This window comes from Periophthalmus magnuspinnatus, chromosome 13, assembly GCF_009829125.3.
Source record: "Periophthalmus magnuspinnatus isolate fPerMag1 chromosome 13, fPerMag1.2.pri, whole genome shotgun sequence".
Taxonomy (NCBI): Eukaryota; Metazoa; Chordata; class Actinopteri; order Gobiiformes; family Gobiidae; genus Periophthalmus; species Periophthalmus magnuspinnatus.
The window spans coordinates 28,617,049-28,639,435 of NC_047138.1; the positions used below are offsets into that span (position 1 = coordinate 28,617,049).

Sequence of the window (22,387 nt, forward strand, 5' to 3'; positions counted from 1 at the left end):
CAATCATCATTTTAGTTCGCTGCACCCAAAGACTGGAACAATCTACAAAAAAATCTAAAACTTAGTATTCTGACTCCAATAGCTTCATTCATCAACTCAATAAAATCTATAGTACGTGACCAATGTACTCGTTTTTAACTCTGTTTTTAAACCCTGCTCACCTATGTGTATATATGTAAATAGTTGAAAATAGGAACTGTCTTAGTGTTGTTGTTTTGTCTTGTCTTTGCCTGTATGGATGTTATTCTGTTGTATGTTGAAATTTCTGCCTCTTGGCCAGGTCGTCGTTGAAAATGAGAATTGGTTCTCAACCGACCTACCTGGTAAAATAAAGGTTAAATAAAAATAAATAAATACCCAGCAAAGGATACTGTCCTCTTGGATCAGGGCAAACTGCGGTGTTAATGACTTAAGACACAGAGCACAAATACAAGGGATGCAACGACATCCCACCAGTGCAAATGTGCCCAGTACAGCAACCAATGAGGTGATCAACGAGACCACCAGAGCTTTCCATTTACCCAACACATTGTTTAGCCACTTATTTACCGGGTTGTCTACTCCGGCCGCATCGTGCATTTTCTTAGGCAAATGTGCAATCCTTCTAGAGCTTTAGTCACCGACCCATCAGGAGCTGTGTTATTAGGAATAAAAGTACAACACTGTTCATTAAAACCTCCCCTTCTAACCTCCTGAGAGCCGAGCTCTTGCATGACATGCTTTATTAATTCCTCTTTGTTATTTGGCCTGGCTGGGACCTGATGAGTCTAAATACAAAGAATTATCTTTTTACATTATGTAGTTTCTGAGAAAAAATTATGTAAATCAAATGTCCTCATATGTGGACATTTTACTCATTTTGATAAAACATTTGAATAATGATTAGCAAAAACTATTTATTAAGACCCTGAACATCAAAATTTGTCCTGAATAAAAACAAAATATGAAACAACAATTGTGCCTCTTGGAACAATGTGTCTTATGTGAAGTGTGCTGACAGGAGCAGGAAAAAAATAAAATTAAGATAAAATATTCTAAATATTCTAAACTGTTAAAAATTAATATATATAATATATTTACATTGTTTCTCTTCTTGTATGCTGTTATTCTTCATCTAATAATTTGCACTGTGGCCTAGACAAGCCAAAAACCTGTTGTCCACAGCTCATATCTTATTGTAGTACAGAAAAATAAAAAAAATTCCCCACCACAAAGAAAAAGAATCTGCTTTAAACACTGACTCCCCAAATGTCTAGTTCCATCTGTCATTTATTGATATAATATGTAACTAATGTAACTAATTATTATATTGCGCTGTATATTTGGCTGTGTTAATGAAAAGAGAATACCGTATTATTCTTTAAACTTCTCAAAATTTCATTTATTCAAGTTTAGCAAAATGTGCAGTGTTTCCATAAGACTTAAGCCCTATTCCAGCAAACACAGGCCAAATGAAGGTGGTTTGGACTCTATGGAGCAGGGTCATTGTATTATCAGACACACTATAGAAAGAGAGAGATCCTGCAAACTGGTCCAGGTAAACCCCGATTCTAGACGACCTCGGGCCTGAGACACTGAACTTCATGTTATTAAACCAAAATGAATATGTCTTTCTGTCTGTTTCTAAGCACCAAAATCCTTTATTGGTTCCAAATATACCTGTTGTAAAAGACTTTTTGTATGAAATGGCTATTCTGACAGTGCCCACTAACTCCACTTCCCAGTAACAGCGGCCCCTTAACTCCTGTGTGCTCAGGACCTGACCGTATCTGTGATGAAAATACCAGGCTGGTCTCCTCACATGAGTTACTTTTCTATTCCCTTCTGACATCTTCAGATAGTGTGGGTAAGCTCCATCTTTACCCAGTGTAATGTCCCGTACATATTTCAAGAACTGCTCTCGGGTGCTGGGTACAGGAGGTGGTGAGTCAGGAGGTTCCGCAAGTAAAGCCTCAACATTGATAGCTGTGAATAAGTCTGAAACTACATCGATGTAATCCAGAGGGTGTGGCAGTTTAATCTCATTCAGAGTGAGCTGGAGTTTGTCCTTGAGGTCTGACACAGCTCTGGAAACCTCTTCAAAGTAGTGTCTGTGTTCTGTCAGGACCCTGGTCCCTGTCCTCTCTGTTCTCTCAGTGGGCAGTGAGAGGCAGTGCAGAATAAACTGGTTGTGATCCGGGTTGTTGGACAGTTCCTCCAGCTCAGAGAGGCTCCTCCTCACCTCTGTGGCCTCCTGCTGCAGTTGGTCCTGGAGTCCTTGGACTCGGCTCAGTTGAGTTTTCTCTTCAAACAGAATCAGCTGCTCCACTTCAGAGCGTCTTCTCTCCAAGAGAAGGACTATCTCTCTGAACATGTCTCCACTGCGCTGCACTGCTCTCTGGGCAGAGCTCTTGATGTCCTGGGCCTTCTGTTGGAGACTCTGGAGGTCTGTGTCTTTATCTTGGAGGATCTGGAGGAGCAGGTCCTTCTTGGCCTCCTGCTCTGGCTGCCTCTGTGCTCTCTCTGCTGCAGAGGACACTGTGTCATGGCCCTTGTGCTGTTCCACAGAGCAGAGGCAGCAGAGGAGCTGCTGGTCTGTGCGGCAGAATAACTCCTTCACTTTGTTGTGCTCCTTGCAGATGTTCTCCTGGAGTTTGTGGGAGGGCGCCACCAGCTGGTGTCGCTGCAGAATTGCTACATTATGATGAGGCTGGAGGTGCGCCTCACAGTAAGAGATCACACATTGTAGACAGGACCTGTGTGCCTTCAGCTTCTTCTCTTCAGGACACACATCACAGGCCACGTCCATAGGCCCAGCACAGTGGTCAGCAGGCGTCTCCTTCAGCTGCTCCACTAAAGCTGATAAGACGATGTTTTTGCTAAGGACAGGCCTAGTGCGGTATTTCCTCCTGCACTCTGGACATTTAAAATTCACCTGTTGATCCCAGTAGTTTTGAATGCAGTTGTTACAGAAGCTATGTCCACAAGGAAGAGAAACTGTCTCCTTCAGTAATTCCAAACAGATGGGACATGTTAAGGCCTCCATATCCAGGACTTTCCCTGCCATTTCTCTCTCAATCTGACTGAGCTGTTTCACTTTGACAGAAATGAAACTTATGCTCTGACCCCACCCTCTGAGGAAACAGGAAGTACAGAACTGTAGGGCAGGGACTATACACTTTTTTACCACTTTATCAGAGCTTACTGAATATTTATAGTTCAGCTTTAACTAACTATCATATAACTATCCAAATAGTTTAGATTCAAATTCAACACAATTGTCAAAATAAAATGACTTTGGAACACACTTTTTCTCTTTAGATATCAGTTATTTTTTATTATTTAAATTATTTGAATGCTTCTTGTATTTTTGGGCTGATTATGCCAAGGTTAAGACGATCCAGTTTCCTATGTTACAATGGAATTAAAAGGACAAGCTCTTATCACGTAAAGTTCAGAGGTGACTCACTGTTAGTGGGAGTGTTGTCTGTTTATTAAGAATGTTTATCTCGCGCTCTATGGAGTTGAGAATCTGCTGTTAACACTGCACACTGGGAGGTGGCGCGTCACCTGCATGACATCAAAGGAAATGGAAAGTTAAAAGCACATTTCAGATGGAGATGCAAGCCCACTCACAGTAAAGATGCATGTTTTTCAGTGCATTAAAAACAAACAAAATAAATAGAAGAAAAAAGAAAATTGCTTTAAATTTAGCATATTTTTGTCACATGCTGTGACTTTAAATCAAAATCAAGTCAAATGTATTTATCATGTACATTTAAAATAGCCAAAGCATCAAGGATAAATTAGATTTAAAAAATAAAACACAGTAAAACACACTGAAGTATAAATACCAAAATGTGACTCTCTGTAACTCACTGTACAATGTTTAAAGGAAATATGGGACAGGATAAAAGAATGTTGTTAAAAGGAATATAATGTATTCTGTGTACATGACGTCTCATTTCTGAGTGTAGTGACGATTTATCCTGAGAAAGTAACTTAAACTAACTTAAACCAAACAAATCACAAGGCCACTGAGGCATTGTGTAGGTAAGGTTTTACAAAGCAAAAATTAACAAATGTCCAAAAACACTTCTGAGCTGGTTTATTCACACATTTGTACTAAACTTACAGGTACATTTTCCTCTGCACCTCTCCATTAAGCCAATAAAAAAAAAAAAAAACCTGCATCCTTCCACCTTGACCTTTTTAAATGCAAATAAACCCTGTGACAGTAGAAACAGTAAACTAAACAATTAGCATATTAAGAATTGTTTTATAAGCATTAAAAAGCCAGTGTTTTATGTTCTAATAATATAATTCAGTTTGAAATTCAAATTTCAAACACATTCAGGAGCATTAACATTTTGATCTTATATAAAGTATCATAGTATGAACTAAACGTTTATACTGTTTAAAAACTTCAGTTTCCAATTTAGTTAATTGTGGCCATTCTAAATACTATTTCAAATGAGGTGCATATACAGTATGCAGCTGCAACATCAGCGCTGTTGCAGCCCCAGTGCAACAGCACTAATGTACAATGAAAAGAAATAGCCAAAATAATGCTACATTTGTAAACAGTTATTTTCAGGAACAGAGCAAAAATGTTTAAAATAAATGAATACACTTCTAAATTTTGAAATTAGGTTAAAAACAAACTGTGTGGATCCGTGAACAGGTTCCAGTCATGCGTGCCCAGGCAAACACAGCCCAAACGCAGCAGAGACAGTTTTATGGGGCCTTTAGAGGAGCAGCAGAGCACTTGCCGAAGGTTTTGACTGAGTTCATTCATTTGTCATGTGACCAGTGGAGGAGGTCCAGTCCACAGATGAGTTTCAGAGCCAGCAGGACTTTCTTTGGTTTTAGTTCAGGTCATGTTTCCCAGTGACACAGCAGCCATGTTTAGACTTTAGACAACAGCAGAAGCAGAGCCAGTCCAGGTCATGTGACCTTTCAGTTCAGAGCTGGAGCGATGCACCCAGAGAGCCACTGCACTCAGACCACGGCCACCCAGACACAACAGGCCAAAGACCTGTCTCAAATCCACTTCAGTTAAAACTAAAATCTATTCAAAAAATCTTTTCCAACTGGTATGGACAAGTTGTTCGTTTTCACCTCAAAATGTGTAAATGTGCAAACAGTTTGCCTAAGAAATCTGTATCTATATTTACAATATCCTAAATTTAAAGTGAGGAATATTAAATAATTATAAAGATAAGGTTTGAATTGTTTACTTAAATTTCAGCATGATCTAATCAAACATAAAATCATCTAAAGTTTATTTGAATGCTAAAACAAATCATTATTTTTTGTTGGCATGGTAAATGTAAGATAACACAAAATGGAGCTCCACACTGACCACTTACCCCTCGCCTCCATAAGTAAATTTCTTATAAATCTTTCGCATAGAATTTCCAAAAATAATTAATAGTAAAAGTTTGAAAGCTTGCTCTGGGATAATGAACTACGTTGTAACTGATGACCATAAGACAATTTTTTTTTTTTAAATCTGTTTCTGAAACTTTACAAATGGCAAAGTTATTAAAACATTTTGCAGAATCTTTCATTTTAAATGCTCTTTTTGGACTTAAAACAACCGTGCTATGGATATTAGTTACCAACTGTAGCTGGTTATCTTCCGCGATGCCTTTTAACTCTTAATATTTGATTTTTTCTGAAAGTCTATGGGAATAATGTATGGAAAACTGACTTCCAGAATCAGAGCGAGCTGTCACTGTTGACCTCCATGTTTTTCTAAAAGTGGATCCCTAGCAGTTAGCATGGAGTGTACATAGTGCCGCAAAAACAAAGTAGCAAATAACAAAGGTACTAATAATTAGTATGACATTATTAAATAGCAAATAACAATTATTTCACATATTTACAGTACAGTAATACCACCCCTGTAAAAATAATGCTTGGTATCAATATTTATTCAGTACTGGTGTGTACTCAAAAGGAAGTAGTCTACTAATACTCATAGCAGTTTGGGGAAAAGTGGTATCTGTGCATCCCTAATTTAAGACCATGACATGTTAACATAACACTGCTTTCAGTAGCCAAACAGTAAAGATGTAAAGTAATGTTTTCACCATCATCACCTGTATTAAATCCACAGGCAGACAGGTTGTTCGAATAATCAAGCCCGAGCTGAAGGGAGTGATTGTGCCCAAGTCTGACTCAGTAACAAAGATCATATTGTCAGGTAGATAATATCACATGTTTAAATTAAACCAGATCTATCCCTAAAATCACATCCTAATAAAGACTTAGCATGTGTTCTGTTGCAGGAAACGTATTGGCCGACAGCATTCAGAATGCCATCCATGATGACCCCCTGGCCAGGTTAATCCGGATGCCTGGAGGTTGTGTGGAGCAGAACCTGGCGGCTGTTACTTTTCCAGTGATTGCCTCACTGTACCTGGACCGAGCCAATGCCTGGGAAACAGTAGGAGTACAGCGCAAGAATGATGCTAACCAATACATAAAAATAGGTGAGGTCTTTTAAAACAGCTATCAAACACTTGGCTTTCTACATCTGTCATTTCAAACAGTTAGTCACTGAGCTCATAAAAACATGGAAGCGTAACACTGCACTCACAAAGTATTACCCTTATTATTGATTTTTTATTCAAATTACACATTTTCATAGAACATATGCATCCTTACTTTGAGCTTGCATCTCCACAAACCTGACTTATACTTAGCCTGAAAAAGGGCCTCCACTGGAATGTTTTGACGGATTAAATTTCTATTTCCATGGAATCATGCAGGTGAGGTGATGATCACCTCCAAAAAGTTATGTAGAGATGTGGAAAAATGCTCTTTGTTATGTAAAGTAAATAGCCAAGATTATATTGAGCCAAAATAATATTTGAATGTGTGATTTTTCAGGATCACAACACCAGTTGACTTTCAAACGGAGTGATGGATCTTACCCCCCCTACCGCAAACTTGGCCCAAGCACATGGTACAGTCCAGACTTTGACTGATTTTATTAGTTAATGAAACTAAGTTGAAACTAGTTTTCCTAGACCCAGGAAACATTTGGTTTTAATTCATTTGAGCATTGTTGGCAATTTGAACCTTTGAAAGATCTTCAAGCACTTTTTCACCCAAACATATTTATATTACACCATATTTAAGATTTTACAAAGTCTATTTTTCTCTCTTTTTTTATTCGGGTGAGGTTTATGATTTTTCGTTTGGACAACAGATATGATGTATGTAGAGATGATTCCAGTCCTGTTACCCAGCAACCATAATACATAACCGTGCATTTATTTCGTTAAAAGAAGGTAATTTCCCGTGTTGATGACAGGTAGAGGAATTCTGTTGTAGAGTCAACGCTACGTCTCTATTTTTGTATTTTTCTTCTCAACTGCCACTTAACTGATGTAAAATTATGATACAAGTACTATCCCACCAAACCAAGTAATAATTAGAAAACATGAAAACTTGTCATATACACTTTAAATAGTGAGAATGGATAGTTTAGCTTTGACACTACAGATTTAGGAAAACAGACTGACTTGACTGTTCTCTCTGAATGTAGGGTCACAGCATATGTGGTGAAGGTCTTCACTATGGTCTACACCTTGTTCGTACAGAGAGGTCAACATCTGGACAACATTTATGGATTAATCTGCCATCCCCTGGAATTTCTTGTCAGAAATACACAGTCCCCAAATGGCAGGTTCATTGAGGCTACTCCTGTAAGCAACCGATATTTGACGGTAAGAGCACACCTGCCGAGAACAACCTGAAAAAAGCTTCTTCAGAAAACAAAAATGAAACACCTAGGGAATACAGCTTGAGAACCTTTTCATTAGCAGATTTTTACATGGCAACAACCGCTATGTTTATATGTACACCAGGGACACTGGATTGAGTGGCCTAGTCCAGTTTAAACAGACTTTTCCAAATGTACGTAAACCCGGGAACTATGATTGAGGTGTTGCGAATAGAATTTCACAGATCCCAACGACACATCTGGATACCTGCTGCATGTGACAGCGTAGTTCAATATGCATTAGGTGCAGACTTGGAGAGGCGTTCATGCCACGAGGTAGAAAACGTGCCTTTGCCAGGAAAATACCGTATTTTCCAGACTATATGTCGCTCCGGAGTATAAGTCGCATCAGCGAAAAAATGCATAATAATGAAGAAAAAACATATATAAGTTGCATTTTTTGGGAAATTTATTTTACACAATCTGAGACCAAGAACAGACATTTTGTCTTTAACCTCCGAAGACCTGAGCTCTTGCATGACATGCTTTGACAGGCATTAATTTCTATTTGTTATTTAGGCTGATTGGGACCTGATGAGTGTAAAAACAAAGAATTATCTTTTTACATTATGTAGTTTCTGAGAAAAGTGATGTAAAACAAATGTCCTCATATGTGAACATTTTAATCATTTTCATTTTAATCATTTTGATAAAACATTTGAATAATGATTTGCAAAAACTATTTAATTAAGTGCCTGAACACGGCAACATTTGTCCTGAATGTAAGAACAAAATGAGAAACAATTGTGCCTGTTGGAACAATGTGTCTTATGTGAAGTGCTGCTGACAGGAGCAGGAAGACATATGCCTTTACAAAAAACATAAAATAATGAAAAAATAATCTGAACAATCTAAACTCTATTCTAAATTGAACATTTTTACATTGTTGCTGTTCTTCTTCTAAAAATTTGCCTTGTGACCTAGACAACCCAAAATGTGTTGTCCACATATGTGGAAGCCAAGTCCTAGGAGGTTGAAGGTAAGTTATAATATAGCAATAAAATAAACAACAACAGGCTGAATAGCAGTACAGCACGCTAACGTAACACATAGACAACGAACTGCCTGATATGTTTACGTAGGATATTAACAGTTAATCAGATAGCTACGCTAATGTAAGATATGCGGCTTGTCCACACACACGAGAGACATGAGAGTTCTTTTCTTTTCACTGATTGTTTATTAAATAGTGCTCTGTCTGGTAAGACTTCACATTAGTGTAAAAGGCTGAACCAGAAGACAGGACGTAGTTTTCGTGACCTTAAATTAGACTTATGATAAACTAAACATTTACAATATTGTTCTAAATGAAAAATGATCACCTTTATGGTCCTATAAATGAAGAGGAAATAAATAAGGGAAAATAAAATATGAAATGTATAAAAGAAAATGAGTCCAGTAAATTTTTTGGCAGATATTACAAACACAACAGCTAGCCATCTAGTGGTCAAAAAAGTGAACTGTAACATGTATGATTAACTGTTACATAAGGCAAGGCAAGTTTATTTGTATAGCACAATTCGTACACAAAGTAATTCAAAGTGCTTTACAGAATAAGAAGGACATTAAAATCACACAAATAAAAACATAAATAATCACAAATAATCATCATAAAATTAACATTAAAACAGAAGAGTGCAGAATAAAAACCTTGTATAACACATATGTAAACAGTACATGAAGCATAGACAGTGAACTGAACACGTGTCCAGTGTGTTAATGTAAGATAGTAACAGGCAATCAGATAACTAAACCATAAAAAATAAGCTAACAAGTTTACTGTCGATCTCACTCCAAATCACTAAATCCATTGAATTTTTCATCCTCTGTGTCACTTCTGAACAACTCCTCCTGCTCCAGAGGAAGATGAAACACTGCTCCAGAACTAAATGGGTGCCATACTGGTAAACAAGCCTAGAGTGCCCTCGCACAGTTGTCAGTGTGACAGTAATGAAGATGTGAAAATATATATTTGTATAAGTCACACCTCTGGCCAAACAATGAAAAAAAAGTGTGACTTATAGTCCAGAAAATATGGTATATTTGGGGTGAAAATTATCATTGTAAATGAGATGTCGCTATTTCTGCCAAAACTGTGGGTCTGTAGTAGTCATTTTTATAAATAGTAAAAGAAAAAAAATCTATTCTTCACTCAAAAAACATTTTCTCCAGCTGACAGATGTTTGGCTGTTCATCCAAGCCACTTCTTCAGTTCTTGTCAGATTACTGATCTGATAGACACTGCCTTATATCTGTCTGAAGGGAGGAGCTAACTACACTGAAACCAACAGCTATTTGTTTACAGTTTCTGTTTGTTGGCTAGATCTTTTGAGCTACCGGAAGTGTGAACTGTGCTTGAGTCATATTTTGCATAATTGTTCAGGCCCCTAATGGGTGCGCTCCCACCTATTAGCATCTGGCTAGCACTGTTATTTTTCTTGTTTTAAGTTAGGTCTGAGGATGGAGTTATAAATAGGAGGCCCCCCATATTTTGTTTTAGGGGTTTTTTTTGTGTTTTGTATTTTTTTGACCAGGGCACCCATGAAAAAGTGTCTGGGTGCTCTCATTGGGTTCCCCTGTATAAATAAAGATAAAGAGTGGTCCATCCGGTTTGGAGGTGAAGATGATTTGAATTCAGTTGTTGTGTGTAAGTAAATAGTGTGTGACCAACTTCTTAACTGTATGTTTCTAGGGTGGTCTACAAGGCTCTGATTCCGAAGCAACATTGTCTGCATTTGTCTCAATTGCACTTGCTCAGGTTAAAGAAGCAAATGTTGACTGCAGAGTAAATACACAGGTAATTGAATCAGTTTAAAGAGGGGGTATTATGCTAAATTTTTTATTGAGCTTTCTACAATGTTATAACGTTGTTCCCTTAAAAACAAGCCTGAAGAAGTTTTAGATGTCTTACATGTTTGATTAATTTATCTATCTCTATTAGCTGTAAGATTCTGTCTAAAGCTCCGCCCCACAAACCTACGACACCCATGCTCCCACACGACAATTCTCCACAACAAACATACAAAATTGTACACAACAACTTGACAAACCTGATGTGATGTGAAGTAGTTTCATCAGTAGGATGCACACTGATTGTATTGTGATAGTGCTCTGAAAGAGGAGTGACCTAGCATGGGGAGCAAAGGGGAAAAAAACGAAAGTGAAATTTATAAAACAATAAAAGGTACATGGTGATCTAAATCTTATGTGTTAGCAGGTAATACCCCAGAAGTAAAATACCCCCTCTTTAAATACAATCATGTAAAATTCAACACTGTTTTTCAGTCAAATGTAGCTTTTACTGCTTACAATTGTAATGCTGACTTATTCTAAACCCACATTTGCACATTTACTTCCTTGCAGGATGCTATAAACAAGGCAGTACCGTACTTGAAAAGTTATCTTTTGAAGAGCCCTGGGCCAAGACCATACACCACGGCTATTATTTCATATGCTCTTGCTTTGCTCACCGATGGAGGCTACGACCCAACCAGCAGTTTACTGGCAGCATCATCAGGTAACTACCAACAATAAACTATTAAAGGACAACCTTCAGGCCAAAACTGTAGTTAATAAGCTGTTTTTTATATCTTTATTTATACAGGGAGAGCCCAATGAGAGCACTCAGACTCTCCTTTTCATGTGCGCCTTGTTAAAATACAGAAAAATGCAAACAAAACAAATAACCACATAGGTCCATTTAAAATATTTAAATAAAAATGCAATTGCGTTTGTGGCACCAAACTATCCAATTTTGCACTATCCAATTTCCTTGAAATATATTCAATTTTTCGTAAGCAAAACAGCCAAAAATCCTTTTTCCCCATCTCAGTTTTACTTTTGTTTTTGACGCTCTGAGTCTCCCCTCCCTTTGCTCCCCATGCTGAGACTCTTAGAGCACTATCACAACACCGTGCATCCCACTAATGAAACTCCTGCACATCACATCAGGTTTGTTGAGCTGTGTAAAGTTTTGTATCATGTTTTTGTGTATTTATGGAGACTTGTCATATGGGAGCATGGATGACATAGGCTTGTGGGCAGAGCATTACACAGAATCTCACAGCTAACTGTAAGCAGGGTTTGAATAGGACCCGGGAGAGATCGCTAAATTACTCAAACATGTATATATGACATCTAAAAGGCGTGTTTTTGTTGAGGGAGCAATAGAATTTGCACAAATGCTTGTCCGCACCACTTAGTAATGTTAGATTGTAATGTTATCACGATTCATGTAAACTTAGTACCTTTATATTGGTTTAGATATGACAAGTGGGTGTGGAAAAGTATCTGTGTTTGAGCATAGAGCTGAATTGAAGACAAAAATTGTAAATCATGACAATTTTACCAAAAAAGCAGATTGTCATGAGGATGAGCTCACAATTCAAATTTTATCAACATTTCGCCCAACTGTAAGTACAAGCACCTGATATCAGGCTGATACCTGCTACTGGTGTCGAGATTGAGCACACCGTTTTCACCTATCCCACATTTAAAATATGTTTGCACCTTATTAGGGATGGGTGAGATGGGTGGGTTTCAGTATCGGTATTGGCCGATATTGAGTCATTGATATCGGTATCAACAAATATTGATATTTGATACCAATATTCTGTTTGTGTCCTTTTTGAACAAATATATGAGTAAAAATAAACTTAGAAGAGCGTTATATGGTTTTATGTTTAAACAAGCGTAACAAATTATTTTATATCCAAGATAGATACGTTTTATTATTTTTACAAAAGAAGTTCTAGGATGTGACGTCATACTCTCAGAGGGGGTATGACATCATCACTGTTGAGTATATTGTACTTTGCCATGAAATATCCACAAGGTAACTGCATGAAATCTTAAATGTGTTAAATGTTCTATATATTGTATGTTCTAACCAATATTAATTTTAGCTGCCCCCTATTTGTATTAGATATTACTGGCCTATAGAATATTGTGATGTGATCAGTTATCAGTTAGGATTAAAATGTTGTTTGTTATTTTAGTTTACTAATGACATCTCCTTTTCTACAGATGGCACGTTCTGGCCTGATAACGACTCCGTTTCCAGACTAGAGGGAACTGGTTACGCTCTTCTGGCACTGGTGAAGATGCAGCGACTGACAGAGGCCAAGAAACCCTTTGCTTATCTGAGAGAACGCAGCTCTATGACAGGTTCTTTTGGGAACACTCAGGTAGCTCAGATGTTTCAAATAAAGCTTTTTTTTATATTGTACTGAATATTTATCAAAGCATTCATCTTCAAATAAACAGAGCTAGCTTATGTTGTAAGGATTAAACAGCAAGGCTCAGTGCTGCAGTTGAATGTACTTTTGGGTTTTGTTACACTGCAAAGTGTGTTAAAGCTGCATAATGTACAGATACATGTCTGTAAATCTGTTTAATCAGATCAGACAGAAAAACAATCTTTATAGAGATACAAATGTAAGAAGTAGCAACTTCAAAAATAAAAAATAAAACTGCATAGCACACTCGGAGGTCCAATATTCTAACAGTTTTTACGTTTCGGCAAAAAGCCTTCATCAGCCTTTGTCAGTGTGCGGTCTCTTTCTTAGTCTTTGTGCTCGGACAATTAAATATTTTAAAATTTCATACCAATCTGACTTTTATCAATTCCAAAATGACTTAATAAAATCCTTTACCTTTTGCCATGTTCTTTCCCTATTTTCTCCCTCCTCTGTTGCTATTTCGTCCCATAAAGTGAACTGCTGCTTGTAGTGTGAAAAGATATGAACTTAAAAGAGAAGTAAAATCTTTGTTTACATTTTTGCAGTCCACAATGGTGGTTCTTCATGCTCTGTCCGAGTACCTTAACGCACAGCCTCCTCCAGACGCATCCTACCTGAACGTCAATCTCCAACTCGGTAAATTGAAGAAGGACCTGAACTTCAACGCTCAAACAAGCTATGAAACACGATCTTTCAATGTGAGTTACATAGGGTCCTCATCATTGACTGTTTATAGAAGTGGACTAAGTGAGTGTGACAAGAGCCAATCATGATTGAGGGTGTTGAAGCATTAAATTAATCATTCTTATTAAATTTCAGTCAAATAAACACAGCAGAAAAACATTGAACGAGGTTTACCTTACCTATTTAAATAATATTTTGTCACGTTTGGCGGGCCAGATTAATAAGCCCAAAGGGCCCCCGGGCCATAGTTTGCCCATGTTTGATTTACAGTATTCAAGTATTCCATTGCTGCATTACTGAAACATAGATGACACATAAAACCTTTTCAGGCATGTTTTAGATGAGGGAAGAATGTTACATGGTAGAAAGCTAAAAAAAAAAAAGTAAATTTTGCGTAATACCCCTGTGTTTAGCCTCACAATTATTATAGCAAATTTGTGGACCCAATTTTTAATAGATAATTGAAAGATTTAACATATGGGCATTTCTGTGTGTTTTTAGGCACCAGAGGATGGAGAGTATGTAGCAGTGGCTGAGGGAAACGACATAGGAGCAATAAAGGTAAAGTAATAAGTCATTAAGTTTCAGTAGTTATTAAGTTGGAGCCTGTTTTCATGTTTTGCCTTAAAGTGCATTTGATAGGTTATTATATTTTTCTGACCCTGGTGTCTGACCAGGCCAATTAAGGCAAGCAGGGCTTGTCCAATAAAATCTAAAATCACTGTGTATCAAAAGTTTAATTCAATAATAATCCTATTTTCTCTTCTGCCTGTTTGAAGCATGTTTGAAGTTACAATGTGCTTCAGTACATCCTACTGGTCATTGAGGAGACTGCAGAAGTCACAGTTCCAAATGTCTCCTTAACTTGTGTTGACCTGTGCTATGGAGGCCATGCTGCGCCACAATCTCTACATGATCTTTTACAACCGGAGAGGCCAGCCGGTTGTTTTTAACGACTTGTGTACATGTACTGAAGACCACAGCCTGTTCAAACAGCGCTGAATAAACCCATATTATAGATCCAAAAGTATTAAAGTAAAAGAAAAACTTTTTCATACCTGAAAGACTTTGGGATTACACAGACAACCATGAGAACTGCACATCTAAGCAGATTTCTAGTAAGTGCTCGTGTACACCAGGAGACGACAGCAGCCTCAACTTTGAATACAAATGACTAAAATCACTCCCTTTTAGCAGCAAGTCGCGGTTGTAATGATCAGCTGTTAGTTAGAAATACAGAGAGTAATTTAATCAAACATGAGCATGAGCTGGTTTCAGGGCTAGTTTGTGGAGCAGTGGAGTGAGAGCGGCTGGGGATGCTAGGAGCTATCACCTGGTAGGAGACATCTGGGATGTGACTATATGTTTTTGAAGGAGCGACAGCATTAGCAAAATAACGGGACTATTACTTATGTGTGGAGGAACATGTGGCTGTTCTGGACCTGCTCTGCCTCATGGAAATATAGGATGTTTCTTCAGGAAAGACGTGGTTTTGATTTGCATCTGTGAGAAGTGAGTATGAGCTCTGTTCTAACACAGGGCTGTGTTTAAGGGGATATTTGTGACACATGCGGCAGTATTATAAGAGCACCTGTCTGACCAGTGCACCTGTCTGACAAATAATATATGGATGTATATATGAACAAATTACGTACGTCTAGGCTTCTCTAATTTGACTCCAAAATGGCCCAGTATATACGGTATGCCTTTAGTATGTCATTAAAAATATACTAATTTGCAATATAGTTTGTATAAAAAGTGGCATTATTAAATTGTTATTAACTACATATTGATGCCCACCTCAAGTCTGCTGCCTCCCCTAAAAGTCACTGAACGGTACTGTTTTTTTAATTATCACTTATTTATCATAGTTTTACATCACTTAATTGGCAGTTTGTAAAAACGCTGAAAACTACAGGAGGTAACGGTGAGCTCTAGCAGAATACCTACTGTGTCATCAGCTGTCATTCATTCCAGTCAAATTGTAGGGTCGACACTTTAAACACTGATTTAACAAAATAAAGGTGTTGTCATTATTTTTGTCAAATCAAATCCAAACTTTGTAATTTAGACAAGTTTTGTCCCTTGTTAATATCATGGTTGCTAGGTAACATATCTGTGTCCAACCAGGAAGTAAAATTATAAAGACAAGACAAGATTTTTAGTAAAATCTTAGATATATTGATGTTAACTGTGTTTCAGAGAAATGAGTAGTCTAACCTGTCATATGCACTTTAAATGAGTAGAAGTAAGTTAAATAAGTACCTCTGTGCTTTAAACAGTAGTACTCATGTCAGTACTGTTTTTGTTCAAAGGTGGTGACATATTACAACCAGCTTCCAGTTGCAAAAAGCTGTGAAACCTTTGACATGGAAGTCACTATTCAGAAATCTCAGAGAGAAGGTATGTTATTTTAACCTGTTGTATAATTTCTGTGTACGTCATTATAGACAGCTCTTCCTACCACAAATCACATTAGACAACCAAAGACATTTCCGCTTGAATAATCTTATATATTCAGAACAAAATCTATTTGTATAGCACAGTTCATACACAAAGTATTTATAAGTGCTTTACAGAATAAGAAATACATTTAAATTGCTATACAAACAAATCAAACATAAATAATCATCATAAAATGAACATTAAAAGAGCAGAAGTGCAGAATAAAAACCTTTCCTATCCACAGTTAAACAGAACCGTTTTGAGTCTGGATTTAAACATTGTCAAAGTAGAGGCCTGTCTCACATCTACAGGAAGACTGTTCCTGGTTTTACTGGTATAAAACTGAAACACTGATTCCTCATGTTTAGTTCTGACTCTGGGCACCAGCAGGAGGCCAGTGCCTGAAATCCTCAGAGTGTGAGTTCATATGGCACTAACATGTGAGAGATGTTCTTTGGTGCTGGTCCATGGAGAGACTTGTTCACAAGCAGAGCTGCTTTAAAGTCTGTTCTCTGAGCCACAGGAGCCAGAGACCTGAGCACAGGACACATGTGCTCGTACTTTCTGGTTCTAGTCAGGATCCGAGCAGCAGCATTCAGGATGTACTGCAGCTGTCAGAAAGTTTGTTTGGAGAGGCCAGTGAGCAGGCCATTACAATAGTCTAACCTATTGGAGACAAATGCATGGATAAGTCTCTCCAAATCTGGTTTAGACAGGATACCTTTGAGTTTTACCAGGTGTTTTAGATGGGGAAGAGCTGCAGATGTTATTTATTTGTTGTGGCTGTTAAAGTTCAAGTCTATGAGTTCTTTTACCTTGTTGTTTCATGCAATTTTGTCAGTCACAAACAGACCATGAGTTTCTCTGCCTGTCAGTCACGCCCATCAGAAATTGTGGAGAGTGGAGATAGAATACAGTGTTTTTGTAAGGTACAATTGTGTAGTCTTTGACAGGTAAAAGGGTGTCATACATTTCAAATGACTACAAAACCATATATAAGATTTAGATTTTAAACTCCATTAATGTTACCTAACTATGTCCCCAAATAAGGATGAAAAATAGCATTTATCGATAACTACTTTCATTAGTTATTTATTCTTAATTGCACAAACATTGGACATGATGGCCAAGTTGATTATCCTATCAGAAAATAGAATGAGTCTCACATGGGTTGGGTTGCCAGTTTTAATGCTGAAATCTATTTGGTTTGAACCTAAAAGGACTCTCTCTGATCTGAATCCTCACTACCTAAACCCCAGCACCTGAGGCCAGTCATGAGTCAGTGCTAGTGCAGCCTCTGCAGCTCAATGAGTGAATTCTGGAGGTGCTGAACTGTCACATGAGGCCTGTCCATATACTGATAATGTGTTTTCTCTATATGCAGGTTTAGACTCTGGCAACCCAGGTTCAGTTATAGTATTTTTATAACTGTAAGAACGCAGGTTACATACAGTTGCTTTAAAGCCTACTTTTTGACTGTTAAACAGAGCCACCTCCAAAAGGATTCATCAGCATCTTTGATTTCAGTGTCACCGTCAGGTAAGAGTCTTCGTACAGTAATTCACCATTTTTGTGATGTTTTTGCAGCAATGGCAAAATCATCAGTTTTTTATGTATTTGTTTTTGTTTTATGTTGTCATTTTTATGCTATGTTTAGAGGTTTTGTGTGTTTGTGGGAAAGGGGCGGGGTTAGAGGGTTTGTCATTTTATGTCTTGTTTTCATGTTTATTTTTATTGTATTGTTTCATGTTTAATTTTATTGTCCTTAATTAAAATAAAAAAAACAATCATCAGAAGTTTATTGTAGATTAAAGTGTGTACAATAAAATGAATGAAGTTTCTTTTTTCTTTAGGGCTCGTGGACCTGACCCTGCATTTTCTGTGGTTTTGGACATAAATCTACCCACCGGCTTTACTCCTGAAACCGGTGACTTGGAAAATGTAAAGAACTTTATGGAACATTATAATTATCACATGAGAAGGCTGACAAGCGTTATTAGATTTGTGATTAATGTTTTAATACAGGATTCTGTTCAAAGTTCCTGAAGAATTGAAAAAAGACTAAACTGACAAACTAATACAAGAATCACATTTCAGAATATGTTTGTACAGATCTAAACTACAAGATTAGCAGTTTCTTGTGTAGCATAAGAGAAGAGATTCTGTTTTGTGTCCATTGAAATAGCATTTTTCATTTGTGATTAATCTTACATCCTAAACTTGAAGCTCTTATCAGTTTACTTTAACATTCTTTCCTTTCCTTCTTTGTTTGATGCAGCTGCTCAATACTGTTGAGAGATTCATTGACCACTTCTACTTTGACTATAAACTGAGCGAAAGAAGCTCCCTGATTATCCACATGCACAAGGTAAACAACAGCAACTACAGTAATCCCAATAATGTTATAGCACCCTCTAGAGGAAAAATAGTATAACAAAGAAATTGTGAAATACTGAAACATATTACCATAGGCTAAATGTTTAAATCAAGTTAATTGTTCATGTGTTTAAGAGCAATATTTGCTTTTCAGGCCCTGATCATGTCAGATCTCTGAAGCTAAGCAGGGCTGGGGTAGTACTTGGATGAGAGTCAGTTGGGAATCAGGTGCCACAGTGGGGTACTAGTGGCTCTAGTGTAAACTGCTCTTGTGTCCTTAGGCAAGACACTTAAGTCCCAGGTCAACATTGTAAATAAGAATTTATTTTAATGTTTTGGTAACATAAAGGTAAAGGTGATGGGTGAGTTAGTGGTGTTCCGAGGGGCCGATGGTGCAGATTGGTAGCCTTGCCTCCATCTGTCTGCCCCAGGGCAGCTGTGGTTAACATAGCAGCTTACTGCCATCGAGTGTGGGGTCAATGAATAATGCAATGAAAAGCTACTTTGAGTTAAAAAAGTAATGCTATATAAATCATATGCTTTATTATTATTGATATTAAGAGAGAAGACGCATTATTGGAAGGGGATGTTGTAATTTGCCTGTTCAAATTGCATTTGTGAATAGACTGTGTGAAATAGTGGCTCTGTTTTGTTTTGCAGGTTTCGAACACATCTCCACAGACTGTGGCCTTCAGGCTTTTACAGCAGTTTAACGTGGGTCTCCTTCAGCCCTCATCAGTCACACTCTATGAGTATTACAAAGAGGAAGGTGAGGATGCCAGCTTCAAATGTTATGTAGTCATCTAGGACAGTGTTTTCCACCAGGGCGTAGATGGAATGATTTCAGGTTTAAAACAAAGGTGGAATTGAATGGTAATTAAAATTTGACATCCTTAATATTGTATCTGTGTTAATGTTGTCATAGATATAATTAAAACAAGGAAATATAACACTTAAAGGTTCCATCTGTAAATGGATTTGATTTTGGCCCCTCCCCTCACCTGGCCTTTGTTCGGACTCACCTGAGCTCTCTGCTCTTCTTCTGTCAGCCAAAGCTAGCACACTATCAGACTGTAAAACAGATAGCATCTAGTGGTGTTATGTGAGAATACAACAGGGCTGGGTCGGCCAGTCTAATTACAAACAGCAGCTTTAAACCTGATTACCTGAATTTACCTTTATAATTACCAAAGAAACACTGATTTACACAAAATAGGTGGCATGTTGCTGTTGCTCTTGAATTTTATACCAATAGACGCCTGCCCTCCATCTTGATGTCATCAAATTCTAGAGGATGAATGTATCTCTCCCAGCATTCCCTGGGGGTGTGATGCTAACTAAAGGCATGGCTCTGTCTCATGCTCTGTTAAACTTTAATCTGAGCTTTATTTTAACACATTTTGACCATAATGACTTAGAACTACAACACGTGAGCTGATTTTGCACTGTTAAACAAGTCCCTCCAACTAACTTTACAATCACAAGATAGCATTAGCCAACAGTTTTTCAGTTAGTCTCTCTCATCTTTTGTTGAAAATCAAACACCTAAATGTGACCTTGAATGCTTGTATTGATCACCGTCCCCTGAAAATGTGTCATCTAAATACACTTATATTATTAAATATATTTTTTTTCAGACAATCTAAAAACTTATCAGGCTATGTTTGCGAATGTGTGCAATGTGTCAGCAAGGTAAGAACTGAACATTCCCCCATAGACATACATGTAGTACCCCCCAGAGTGAGGTCACTGCAAAGTATCAATAGGGAACCTTTTTTAGGACTTCCTCATTCAAAAGATATAATTTTGAGTTTTAAATGGTTAATCTCTATGGCAACTGTCCTTATTTTCCCTCATTCTGAAACTCATCTTTTGTTTGTTTGTGTTTGTGGTCAGGTCAGCGCTGCACACAGCTCTACTCTCCTTCTAACAACCAAATTCAACTCACTACCATCTGCAGAGACGACGAGTGTGTGTGCGCACAAGGTCAGTCTCCAAGCCCCACAAATAGGTCTGTCACAGTAACACAATATGAAGAAAATATAGACGATGATAATACTGAATACCATTATGCCACTGACACAGTAAAGCAGATTATCCCCTCAAGAATCATCAGAATGTACAATATGATAAAAAAACAACATGAGCTGCATTACATAAATGGCCAGAGGTGGATAGAGTAGCCCTATTGTTCTCATTGTTCTGGGTCCGAGGATGGAGTTATAGATGAGGGAGAGATTATGTCTCAGGTCCCCATTTCTGTTTAAGGAAGGATTCTCTAAAAACAAAAATAGCTTCTTTAACTCCCCTCTCAAACCATTTCTTTTCTCTGGCTAAGATCTGAACTTCACTATCTTCAAAGGAGTGGTTAGTGGCTTTGAAATGGAGATGTACAGTGGATTGTACGTGTCCAGAGGAACTCTCACGCCGGTGTTGGTACATCCTCTTATGGAGTAACTGTTTAGTTTCTCCAATGTAACACACACTGCACTCTTCACTCCACTGAATGGAGTAGACTATATTACTTTGTTTATGTGTTCTCAATATGGTGCTCCGTGTTTCCCACCAGAGGAGCCAGGATGGTCTTCAGATGTTTTGCCACATTGTATGTGATAGAATCAACACTACATACAATGAGTCTGAGGGGTACTCTTTCTTTGTGAATCTTTGGGAGGTCATAGATACCAGGGATGGAATCACCAGGATAGACTTTGTAATACAGTTGTCTATCAATGACTTACTCCTTCTCCAGCTTCTGTAAGCAGTCTATGATTTTCTTCTTGTACCCACTGGTGGGGTCTCGTTTCAGCAGTTCATAGGTGGCAGTGTCACTGAGGAGGCTGTTCACTTTAGCCTCACAATCAGCTGGATTCAGGATCACAGTGCATCTTCCTTTGTCAGCTGGCAAAATGTTGATGCTGTGGTCCTTTTCTAGAGCAGTGAGAGCCTTCCTTTCCTCTGATGTTAAGTTATGATAAGATGAGGTATTGTTTTGAAAGAATACTGCAGTTGGTTCATCATATTGATGGATTTATTCCCATTATGTCTGTTTTCAAGCATGTGTTTTTGTATTGACATTTTTTCAGTGTATTTAATGATTGTAGGGGCGGGGCGGGTTGTATAAATAGATTCTGCGGGACGGGCTAGGACAGGCAATACATTATCAGAAATGCGGGACCTGCGGGATAGAAAAAAAGCCAGACCCACACACATGAAAGCACGAGGGCGCAGCAGGTAATCGACAGACAGGAAGTAAAACTCAAAAACACAAGCACACAGGACGTTTGTCAAATTAAAACGCCAAGGACATGAACTATAAAAATAAGGTAAACTAAAACAAAAACGTGACAAAACATAAATGACTTTGGACTGGTAATATAATACAAATTTTGGTTTCTGTTTTAGATGATTGTTGTATAGTTAAGGATGGCCAAATACAGGACAAGGCACGAGAGACTTTTGCCTGTGAAACGTTACACCACGGTGGGTTTTTCTACAAACACAAAAATATTTAAACATTTTTGAAACATTCTTTGGACATTTTATGCTTCAGTTTTTAAGGTGAAGGTGAACAACATCTCTAGAGATTACTTCATCATATATGAAATGGAGATTATGCAAGTCATCAAGTTAGGTGAGTGTCAACACATTGTTTCATATAAGCATGTTTGAATGAGTCTGTATGTTAGGGGTAATAATGGGTGATATCTGTGTTTTAGTTTTGACCTAATATCAAGTAACTCTGTGACAATATTGATCCAAAACACTGTGCCAGTTTTCAATGCATTTTAATACAGAACTGATTGAAAATTTTGACCTTACTGTGTGGAGGATTGTTATCTTTGCTTCACCCCAGTTTCAGCAT

General features: G+C 37.7%; 2 protein-coding genes across 2 annotated transcripts in view; one reads left to right on the forward strand and one right to left on the reverse strand.

The window, feature by feature from the left end:
- The window catches only part of LOC117379872 (complement C3-like), a 50,154-nt gene that overhangs the window by 24,746 nt on the left and 3,021 nt on the right, over window positions 1-22,387 (forward strand). Inside the window, exons 23-39 of the mRNA XM_055225777.1 lie at window positions 6,104-6,190; window positions 6,276-6,479; window positions 6,880-6,955; window positions 7,541-7,721; window positions 10,470-10,574; window positions 11,141-11,294; window positions 12,803-12,963; window positions 13,563-13,715; window positions 14,203-14,262; window positions 16,017-16,104; window positions 17,634-17,685; window positions 18,000-18,087; window positions 18,425-18,514; window positions 19,183-19,291; window positions 20,419-20,508; window positions 21,928-22,005; window positions 22,076-22,156. Of these exons, the coding sequence (XP_055081752.1) occupies window positions 6,104-6,190; window positions 6,276-6,479; window positions 6,880-6,955; window positions 7,541-7,721; window positions 10,470-10,574; window positions 11,141-11,294; window positions 12,803-12,963; window positions 13,563-13,715; window positions 14,203-14,262; window positions 16,017-16,104; window positions 17,634-17,685; window positions 18,000-18,087; window positions 18,425-18,514; window positions 19,183-19,291; window positions 20,419-20,508; window positions 21,928-22,005; window positions 22,076-22,156 (1,857 nt within the window). The remainder of the gene's footprint in view (window positions 1-6,103; window positions 6,191-6,275; window positions 6,480-6,879; window positions 6,956-7,540; window positions 7,722-10,469; window positions 10,575-11,140; window positions 11,295-12,802; window positions 12,964-13,562; window positions 13,716-14,202; window positions 14,263-16,016; window positions 16,105-17,633; window positions 17,686-17,999; window positions 18,088-18,424; window positions 18,515-19,182; window positions 19,292-20,418; window positions 20,509-21,927; window positions 22,006-22,075; window positions 22,157-22,387) is intronic.
- LOC117379984 (E3 ubiquitin-protein ligase TRIM47-like) lies at window positions 1,321-3,133 on the reverse strand. The gene has a single exon (XM_033976686.2). The coding sequence runs from the start codon at window positions 3,044-3,046 to the stop codon at window positions 1,382-1,384; it is 1,665 nt and encodes a 554-aa protein (XP_033832577.1). The 5' UTR covers window positions 3,047-3,133; the 3' UTR covers window positions 1,321-1,381.